We start from the raw sequence: 11,556 nt of genomic DNA on the forward strand, positions 1-11,556 counted from the left end.
GTTGGAGTCTGCAGTCACTGAAGCAAGGAAGCCTCATGTTCGCTTCCAGCTGCCTGGCTGCCGGCCGCCATCTTGGTTGACAGTTAATTTGCATAAGGATATGCTGATTAGCCAATGGGAAGGGTAGCGGTCGTACGCTAATTACCATGTTTCTCTTTTATTAGTGTAGATTCTATGATCTGAGTAGTTGTTACATAGTTGATTATATTCCTCAAAATTATTTGATGAATTATATTCATCAAATTATCTTTATATGTACACTTTGATTTGTACATTTTAATACATATTAACTATACCCCAATAAAAAATCTTAACATTAAGAGAAGAAATGCTCCCAGATCTCTAGAAGTTTTGCTAAGAGCTTCTTTTTCTATAATAATCATTTTAGATTAGCTCTGAAAAAAGACAAAGCTGAAACATTTTCCAAAAATTATGAAATCTCAAAATATTTATAATCCTATTAAAGGTTTGGCATATATAAGAAAAACGAGGAGGACTGGTCTGATTGTGCAGAAAACTGAATTAGAAAATGTTTTAAAGGCTGAAGACAAACTAGTTAAAATATTATGAAGAAGAACCCAGCCTTCATGGCTCAGTGGTTGAGCGTCGACCTATGAACCAGGTCTCAGTTTGATTCCTGGTCGGGGTACATTCCTAGGTTGTGGGCTCAATCCCCAGTGGGGGGTGTGCAGGAGGCAGCAGATTAATGACTCTCTCATCACCTTTATGTTTCTACCTCTCTCCCTCTTCATTCCTCTCTAAAATCAATAAAAATATGTTTTTAAAATATTATGAAGAAATTATTAGGCTACCGTTAGTAAATAACTATCAAGTGATAAGCATTTTGTAGAAGAATGAATGCTTTTCAAGTATTTTATTTTTTTAATATATATTTTATTGATTTTTTTACAGAGAGGAAGGGAGAGGGATAGAGAGTTAGAAACATCGATGAGAGAGAAACATCGATCAGCTGCCTCCTGCACACTCCCTACTGGGGATGTGCCTGCAACCAAGGTACATGCCCTTGACCAGAATCGAACCTGGGACCCTTGAGTCCACAGGCTGACGCTCTATCCACTGAGCCAAACCAGTTAGGGCTTCAAGTATTTTAAAAGATCTAAACTCATTAACCAGATCAGCCTATTTGCAAATTGGCCAGCAAGATAGATCTAAGAATGAATGGAAAAATTTTATAATTAACCATAATTGCAACAGTTAAGTTGCTTGTTCCTTTTTAATTGTATGCGAGAAACGTATTTATACGTTTTACGTTGACTGTAAGAAGTAGAGCCACCTGTTAGCGCACGATAAAAACTACCCACAAACAATGTATTAAAATCAAGTTACTTTTTTAACCTGCCAGCTAATTATGTTTTAAAATGAACTTATTTTAAGTTTTTTAATTAATTTAAAAGTTTTAACTCACGAAAAGAATTTTATGTGTAACATTGCCTTATTGTGTTTTTCCCCAACTTACAAAAGTAATACTTGTTCATTGTAATTATTTTGAAAGTTTAACAGAAAAAATTTAAAACCTGGGAAAAAATTCTCATAATTCCAGCAACAAATTGTAATCTCTACACTCAGATGTATCTCCCCCCTTTCAGACATTTCATTCAGGAAGCTGAGAATACTTTTGTAAGCACAATCTTGAATATAAAATTATGTCATAAACTCTTTTATATGTCATTAAAAGCTCTTTCCATGCTACATACACCACAACTTGCCTAACTATTCTCCTAATGTTGAAATATCTTTATGCATAGATATGTGTCGGCATTTGGATTATTTCTATACTACATATTCTTAGAAATAGAATTATCAAGGGATGTGAAAACTTTTGATGCGTTTTTTTAAGTTGGTTTCCAGAAAGTTTATCATTATTTATACTTCCATTAGCATTATATGAATGTGCTTTCTTCGCTGTGCTGATGCCAACATTGAGATTTATTGTTTCAATCTTTGCTAATATGATGGGACAGAAATGAGATTATTTTTTCATTTCTTAAAAGTGACATAATTATTTGCATTTTCTCTGTTGATTTATTTGGGGGAGACGTTAGTGCTTTTTTATTCTTATTGACTTGATGTGCTTTTTTATTAATTAAGAATAATAACCAGTGGTACATTGGTAAGTGTTTAACAATCAGCAATCAATTTTTTTCTGGGTGATAAAAATATGATTTGTGGTGTTTGCCTGTTTGCATGGTGTAAATACTCTCACTATGATTGATTTCGAATACCAACAGTATGTTACTGAACACAAAGATGAGAAGAGGTAAATGTGGTTGGCTCTCACAACAGGTGCATGCTGATTGTAGCACAGCACTGAAACCTTCGGCAGTGACTGTTACGTTTGTCCAGTTGGTTGTTTTTATCTTAATTATATTTATAATGTTTCATAAGCTTTTTATAAACTTAAACATTCCAATATTTGGTTTTGTGGTTGCTCTCATTACTTTTAAAAATAGAAATTTCTTTATTCAAAGATGAAATAATCTCTATTATCTGTCATTTTTATGGCTTAACATTTTATTTATTTATAATCTATTTTTTCTAAAATCTACATTGATGTTATGACATAAGGATCTAAATGGATTGTTTTCTGAATAAGTTACCAGAGAGCCAATACCATTTGTGAAATTCCTTCCCCACTGATTTGTGAGTCTCATGTATAGCCTATTTCTTTCTTAAATTTACCAGCGACTTCATTACATTTATCTATTTAGCTATACATATCTCTTTAGCTACACTGATTTACTTATCCTTATTTTAAAATTTAGTAGGGCAAGTTCCCTTTCATCACTGTTCTCGACCAAAACAAAGCATAACAACACCTACTCTTATGATCTGAATGTTTGTGTCCCCCAAATTCATATTTTGAAATCCTAATGTCCAATGTGGTGGTATTAGGAGGTGGGCCTTGGGGACCTGCTTAGGTTGTGGGAGTGGAATGTTGGTGATTGGGATCAGTATCCTTATTAGAGAGATGCCACATAGCAGTCTGCAACCAGAAGAGGGCTCTCACCAGAACCTGGCCATGCTGGCACCCTGATCTTGGACTTCAACCTCAAGAACTGTGAGAAATACATTTCTGTTTTTATAAGCTACCCCGCTTGTGGTATTTTTAATATGTATAGCAACCCAGACTAAGACATCTACACACATGCAAAAACAAATAAAAACCAAAAAATAAAAAATTCTAGCTAGTGTTTTTGACACTTTTATGTTTTTAATTAAAGCTTTATTTGCTCTCAAATTGTCTTGATCTGCCAGCTTATGATTCTGTATATGGTCTTTGAAATTTCTATAATTTGTTTGCTATAAAATGTCTTCTTTTCCTCAGAAAATTCATAAATATAAGTTTAAATATAGCTCAGGCCTTGGTCATACACAGCAGCTAAACTTAGATGCTTTTCCACACCACAAATTTGTTTTCCAAAGTCCCATACTCTCACTGTTTTCTGACTAAATATAAATTATTTTATATATCCTGACTTTACACTGGAATTTGTTTAAGTGGCATCATTTTATTTTCTATGGGAAAGCAAAATTTTTTCAATTATTAAATTAATATTTATATTATTAGTGCAAACAATTTCAAAAATTCTGTTCTTGGGACCTCCACTTCAGAACATCATGACATATGTAGACATGACTAAGGACAGAGTCTGAGTAACATGTCAATATTTAAACACTGAGAGATTTAACATAAAATCTGGAGTTCTGGCTTAAACACTGTGAAACCATCATTCACTCCTGGCAACAATCAGCCGGAATCAAGCCATCGCTGCCTCCCTGTGATAAAGTAGGGATTGCTTCTCTCTGACATTGTACTGTCACTATCAGCCTAACTAGGAAATGCATTCAATTGTTTAACCTTTGCTTTAAATGATATTTTCTTATCATGTGTGAAGAGAAATTAATAGGAATTTTGACTCAAACTTGCAGATTTTAGAAGAACAAATAAGAGTCCGAGACCAGGCGGCCACAGGGACTAATTTTACAGTACAGGAGCTAAACAGCAGACACCTTCAAGGAGTTGGAGACCTTCGAGGAAGAGTAGCCAGGTGAGAAGTAGCACATTAACTAATTAATGTTTAGCAGTCAGTTCTTGGCCACTGAATTCTCATTCCCAAATAAGATCCATGTGGTCCCAAACAAGGTACTGTCTTTATATTAAGCTTAACTTAGAGATGATAGTTGTAAAAGTGTGTCATAGAATTTGAAAACCTCATGCTTCCTGTGAGAGCCAAAGTTTCTATAAAAGCACCCTTATACCGAATTTCTAGTTCAATTCTTTTCTTTACAGCCCTCAGTGTCCAAATGCCAACATCCAAAGACAGACCCTCATAACCACATATAAAATCCCCAAAGGTATCAAATTCTCATTAAACATTTAAAATATATAAGAATTACATGTAAAATCTAACAAAAGGCAACTACTGCCAATGCATACAATTTTGAACCTCATGTATGAGATTTCTAAATCAAAAGAACTAATGGTATACATTCAGTAAATACCTTTAGGCATTTACAATGGCAGGACCACTCTGGTAGAAACATCAAAAATGGCTGACCATGAACACCTTCCCATCTCTACTTCTTCTGCCAGCACCTCTTTCCTCACTCCTGGATTACCCCTACCTCCATCTTGTTGATAACTCTGAAGTGTTAATGACCAAATAAGAATTAGGTGATTAATACCTAAGACAAACTTCTCCATCCAACTCAACAAAAATGTATTAAGCACTTATATGGCAGGCAGTGTGATAGGAGTTAGGGATTCAGCAACACAGTCCCCATTCCTATAGCTGTTTACAGTCTACTTGGGAAAACAGAGCCACAAATATAAGTAATGAGGTGAGCACTATAATGAAAACCTGGGTGCTCTGGGAATATCCAAATTAGATTGGGGTGCACGGGAGGCTTCCTGGAGGAGGTGACACTTGAGATGAGTTGTGAATGATTTGGGTAGCGGTCAGCTAGACAAAGAAGGGTGGGAAAGGTACTTCACATAGCAGGTATAATAGGTTCAAAAGAACCAAGGATGACTTATTCTGACATGTTCAAGGGCCTACCTGTGAGAAGGGTATTTTAGTTCTGATATTTTGGGATTTGCATTTAGGAAGAGATGGGAGATTGGGAGATAAAGCTAGAGAAGTGGTTCAGAATTAGATGATGAGGGACCTCATGGGCCAAGCTAAAGAGTTTGAACTTTATGTAGAAGGTTATACATAGCCATGGGAAAATTTTAAGTAAATGGATGGCATAATTTGTAGTGACATTCTAGTGTAACTTAATTGATGGGGTACAGGAAGAAGGAAGCCTATGGCAGCAAAAAAAGGTAAAAAATGTTAAGGGCCTAAACTAAGCCCCAGCCATGAAAGTTCAGGGCAGGTAACACAACACAGACTTTAGGGAAACAGAATCTACAGGATAATACCTGCAGATAGATAGACAGACAGACAATATGTACACATTATATATACACATTGTATATATACATTATATATACATTATATATATACATACATATATGCATATATCATTAACTATACTATGTATAAATATATTTTACTAAAGGCCCAGTGCATGAACGTGTGCACTTGTGGAATCTGGCCCGCCTACCCCAATTAGGGGCGGGACCAGCCAGGAGGAGGGACCGCAGGCAATTGGCCAGCTGACCCCACCCCCTGGTCGAACTCCTGGTCAAACTCCCAGTTGAGGGGACAATTTTTATATTAGCCTTTTATTATATAGGATATTTTTTAAATATATTAAATTCCTACTTTATTATATATATTTAATACAGACAAAAGAATTTATCATTTTTATGTAAGTTATGAAGCAAGATAATAAAACAAACACCAACAAACACTCTACTTAGATGTGCCATGATTTTGCAAAGAAGATAAATGCCAAAAATCTGTTTTGAATGAAACTTGGGATTTGGCTCCATTTGGTGGTGTACTGATGACACTCCAACCATTTATTTCCTTCTGCAAACTATTTACAAATCTCTTATTTTACTCTTGTAAATACTGTCTTATATACAAGACAAAATAACAGATTTAATTAAAGCCAAGAGAGGAATGAAATAATATCAAGGAGAAGATGTACAACTTTCTTTGCTCATTCTTTTGGGGTTTCTTTTTTTTAAACAAAAAGTGTGTATATTTGAGGTGTACAACCTGATGATATAATATACTTATCCATCATAATATAATTACTACAGTCAAGCTAATTAACTTTCTTCTCACATAGTGCCTTTTTTTGTGAACAGAGCCACTGAAATTTACTCTTAGCATATTTCCACTCTTCAATATTAAATTCTAGCGGCCCGGTGCACAAATTCACACACATTGAAAGGAAATTAATTAGAAGAAATATTTTAATATCGCTATTCGCCCTTTCTCTATAATAGAAGTGTCAACCAAATTCACAATCGACAGTGACAGATTGAAACACACGTGTGCAATTGGCGCCAGCGAGAGCTTTACATGTATTGTGCATGCACGTGTTAACTCAGCCTTTTATAGATATAAAACAAACTTGCTTAATTAGACCTGCTTTCTGATGTAAACTTTTTCCAGCCCAGTGAAGCACTCCAACTTCTTTGTCAGGTAATTGTCAGCAACACAGCAGTAAATATCAACATGAAGCACATTATTATTGTAGATCAGCAGGGAGAACAAAGGGTAAAACATTTAACTGCAGCAGTGTTTGACTATATTCTGCACAGTGAGAAGACCTGAAGTCATTTTTAAGGTCCACCATTTCTTACTTCTTTTCAGTCGGGTCAAGTTTCTAAGCTTTCTAAATCTCCGTTTTCCAGCTAATGAAAAGAAAATAGGATTCCACCGAGTCTCCTACCTACCTACTCTAGGACTTCTGTGAGGATCAAATGAGATGAGGCACAGTAAAACGCTTCACAGACATTTGGTTAAAGCAGTGGTCGACAAACTGTGGCTCGCGAGCCACATGCAGCTCTTTGACCCCTTGAGTGTGGCTCTTCCACAAAATACCAACTTCTGCGCATGGGCCACAAAGTTTCAATCGCACTGTACGTGGGCGCCCGCATGTGGTATTTTGTGGAAGAGCCACACTCAAGGGGCCAAAGAGCTGCATGTGGCTTGCGAGCCACAGTTTGACAACCACTGGGTTAAAGTGTAAAGTGTTTCCACCGAGGCTAGTCATGGCTAGGGAGAGGAAGCCAGGTGTTGCTGCTTGACGTCATTACCCGGATGGTCAGACACTTAGCATATTAGCCTTTTATACAGATAGATTATATAGTTATGATGCTGTAGACCAGGGGTCCTTAAACTTTTTAAACAGGGGGCCAGTTCACTGTCCCTCAGACCGTTGGAGGGCCAGACTATAGTTTAAAAAAAAAACTATGAACAAATTCCTATGCACACTGCACATATCTTATTTTGAAGTAAAAAAACAAAACGGGAACAAATACAATATTTGTATTTGCATGTGGCCCACGGGCTGTAGTTTGAAGACCCCTGCTGTAGACTATAGGTCTCTAGACTGATTCACCCTTAACTGAAACTTTGTACACTTTGACCAACATCTTCACATTATTCCCACCTTTCATCCCTGATAACCACGTTCCACTCTGTGCCTCTGTGTATTTGACTTCTTTAGATTTCACACATAAGTGAGATCATGGAGTTTTTGTCTTTCCGTATCTAGCATATTTTACTCATAATGCCTTTCAGGTCAATACATACTTCAACTGCTAATATCTCCTTCTTTTTTGAGACTGAAAATATTCGTGTGTGTGTGTGTGTGTGTGTGTGTGTGTATGTGTGTATGTGTGTGTGTGTGTGTGTGTGTGTGTGTGTGTGTGTCACAATTTCTTTCCATTCATCCATCGTCAGACACTTAGGCTGTCTCCATAGCTTGGCTATTGTGAATATTGCTACAATGAACATGAAAGTACAGATATGTCTTCCAGGTACTGAATATATTTCCTTTGGGGATATATTCAAAAGAGGGATTGCTAGGTGTTATCTATTTTTAGTTTTTTTGAGGAACCTACATACTGTTTTCTATAATGGCTGTCCCAATTTATGTTCCTGCCCACAGTGTACAAAGGTTCCCTTTGCTCCATCTACTCTACAACATTTTTCTCTCTCTTTATTTTATATAATAGCCATCCTAACAGGTTTGAGGTGATATCTCATCATGGTTTTGATTTTCATTTCCCTGCTGATTAGTGATGTTGAGTATCTTTTCATGTACCTGTTGACCATTTGTATGTTGTCGTTGGATAAATATCTATTCAGGTCCTTTGCCCATTTTTTAAATATATTTTTATTGATTTCAGAGAGGAAGGGGGAGGGAAAGAGAGATAGAAACATCAATGCTGAGAGAGAATCATTGATTGGCTGCCTCCTGCACACTCCCTACTGGAAGAGGAAAAGGCGAGCATGTAAGGGCACCGCAGGGATGGCTCTGACTTACCCTCTGCAGCAGCAGCCAGAGGAGGCCAACCCTCCGGCCACCTTTGACTTCTTGGGATCCCAAGACAAATCCACATGTTAAAAAAATGACAAATTGTGTTTATGTGAGATTGAAAGCAAAAGGCACCCCCTTTGAAGAAACAATAACGATATTATGGATATTGTCAACTTTTCAAAGGTAAAGAGTGGGGACTTCTAATTAAAGATAGTACAGGTATGTTTACTCCACTCTTCTCACTTGAGATGTCTCCATGCAAGTTAAAAATAAAAGGAAAGCAAAATCTCCATCTTTAATATAGTATGGAAGTTGCCACAACCAATGACCCCAAGCAGAGCACACTTACCAAATACTGTAAGTCCTCCTCAGACCTTAAATACGATGATTTCCTTCAAAACAAGGCTCATAATCTTGAAAAGTGTAGGCCAAATTATTTGAATAGAGCACCACTACTGAGGGGCTTGGGTGGCTCACAGGAGAGGTAAGAGATGCCCCTATAGAGATTCAGGTCAGCAACACAGAACACTGGGGAGGTGTAGCTGAAGACGTAAGCACACTACTCATCATCTAGGACATACCTCCCTCCGTTCCAATTTATACCTGAGAGAAACTGGCTGAAGTGCAACAGGATGAGGAAGGAGAGGAGGCTAGAGTCACAACACAGAATCTATGATAATGATCTGCTGTGAGATACACGATCTGGTTTTTGAGGAGAAAATGGGGAGATGTGCCCGCCCACACACACACCTGACTAGGGAAAGGATATGATCCTGCATAGAGGATATCATCTGCTCTCCATCAAACCACATACTTGCTAATCTGCAGGTAGCCAGAATCATTTTAAAAAGTAAAAGTGGCTCTAACCGGTTTGGTTCAGTGGATAGAGAGTCGGCCTGCAGACTGAAGGGTCCCAGGTTCGATTCCGGTCAAGAGCATGTACCTTGGTTGCGGGCATATCCCCAGTAGGGGGTGTGCAGGAGGCAGCTGATTGATGTTTCTCTCTCATCAATGTTTCTAACTCTCTATCCCTCTCCCTTTCTCTCTGTAAAAAAATCAATAAAATATTTTTTTTAAAAAAAATAAAATAAAAAGTAAGAGTGGTAGTTAGGAAGAATCTAGCCTGTGCATAAAAAATCACCACCAACAACATCGATGATATATAGATGATAGGCAGATAGATAATAAAGATTGATTAAAAAAAACCATAAGGCTGATGAATATGTCTTATAAGAGGAATTACCCAGAAAAACACAGGAAGAGTTCAAGGTTTCAAAGAAATTAAGACCAAAAGAAACATAACAGATTGCAGACTGAACAGTTATATGTAATTTTGCTTTTTCCAAAAGCCCCATAAATCTATAGTAAAAAGATTTTCTCTTTAAAACATCAATTCACAAAGACTGGAGATATCAGCATAGAAATATTAGAACCTCGAAAACGATGGAAATGTGAAAACTGAGACATAATAAAACCAATTTTAAAGCTGTGAGATAAGCTGAAAATGACTTAGTTTTACACCACAGAATTCCAAAAAGGTTTAGGAGTTGGCTGTCCCAGGAGCCTCTGAAACTAGGAGTAAAGGCGGCACTTGCCTCTAGGGAGCAGGATTGAGAGGCAGAGCAAGGAACCACTAAAATTATTAGCCTGTTAGTTATTACTGACTTTTAAACTTTAGGCATATTTTACTTTGATAAAAATATGAGGTAAAAGGGTTTCCCCCAAAATAGATGATCAGATAACAAAAGGAGATAGGTAGACTAATGACTCAGGGATAAGGTGAAAAAAAATTAAAATATTACAAAGATTAAATCTAGTTTAGAAGTCCCAAAATAGAACAAATACAACTAAAGGTAATAGAGTTATTAAAAAAAAAAAAAAGAATGAGCACACCACACAAAATAAAGAGACAATATGGTTTTCAATATAAAAATGCTTATAGAGAAATGATATTTATGGCAGACAAGTAAAATTCATTCCACACCTACCTGATAGGAGTTCCTGAGGAAGCAGCAAAACAAATTCTTCAGAAGAAAAATACTCAAGGATATAAGAGATTTGAATTTGTAGCTCGAAATAAAATAAAAAAAACTGTAACCCTGGAAAAATTAACATAAGAACAACTAAACCAAGATTTCTTTGTTGAAGTTAAAGAGAATCATTGGATATCTAGGTTGACAAAACAGATCACATGAAACAAGGAAAAAAACGTAGTCACCTCGGATTTCTCCACCTTAACCAATGCCAGAAAAGAATGGAGCAAAACCCATCATGTTCTGAACAACAAGAAAAAAGTAACACAGTAATGTTATCTTAATCAAGTTACCTTTCAAGGATAAGAGAACAGATAGGCATTCTCAAGCACTCGAGAACTTGATGATTCCAACACTCCCAAGGCCTTCTTTTGAAATCTGGATGGCAAAATCTGGCCAACCAAGGAATTAATCAATATAAGGATCTCAGGAAAGAAATCATGGTTTAAAAAGACTGTCAGTGGACACAGGATCTAAATGTAGAATGAAGATTAAATAACAGTGGGAAATGTAGTAACAGAACACAGTGTAAATGTCATATAACTTGACATTTTAAAATAGCAGGTTATGGAAAAAAAAACTTTTGAATAAACAAGTACATAAACTTACTTATTTCCTCAAGTTTTGGCACATGGTCAATAAATAATATCTAAAGTTGAAAGGATAGGTATAAAAAGTCTGAGTCCAATCTATGATAGCTTTTTATATAACATTTTTTAGAAACAAATATCTCTTGTAGTGAAGGTATACATATCCTATATAATAAAAGCCTAATATGCAAATCAACCAAATGGCGGAATGACCAGTGGAACGACCAGTCGCTATAACATGCACTTACACCAGGGGGCAGATGCTCAATGCAGGAGCTGCCCCCAGCCCGCAGGCCCCAGGCCAGCCAAGGTGGGTGCCAGCAGGGGGCCCCTCGATTGCCCCGCCGGTTGCCCCACAGATCGGCCCTGATTGCCGGCCAGGCCTAGGGACCCTACCCATGCACAAATTTGGGGCTCTAGTGTATGTGTGTGTGTGTGTGTGTATGTATATATATTTATAC

The 11,556-nt window shown here is 36.8% G+C and overlaps 1 protein-coding gene across 1 annotated transcript in view; it reads left to right on the forward strand.

Annotated features, from left to right (window-relative positions):
* FAM81B (family with sequence similarity 81, member B) overlaps positions 1–11,556 on the forward strand; it is a 54,487-nt gene that overhangs the window by 20,673 nt on the left and 22,258 nt on the right. The window contains exon 3 of the mRNA XM_014543938.1: positions 3,952–4,070. Within this exon, the coding sequence (XP_014399424.1) occupies positions 3,952–4,070 (119 nt within the window). The remainder of the gene's footprint in view (positions 1–3,951; positions 4,071–11,556) is intronic.

The sequence above is a fragment of the Myotis brandtii genome, unplaced genomic scaffold (genome assembly GCF_000412655.1).
Source record: "Myotis brandtii unplaced genomic scaffold, ASM41265v1 scaffold344, whole genome shotgun sequence".
Classification (NCBI taxonomy): domain Eukaryota; kingdom Metazoa; phylum Chordata; class Mammalia; order Chiroptera; family Vespertilionidae; genus Myotis; species Myotis brandtii.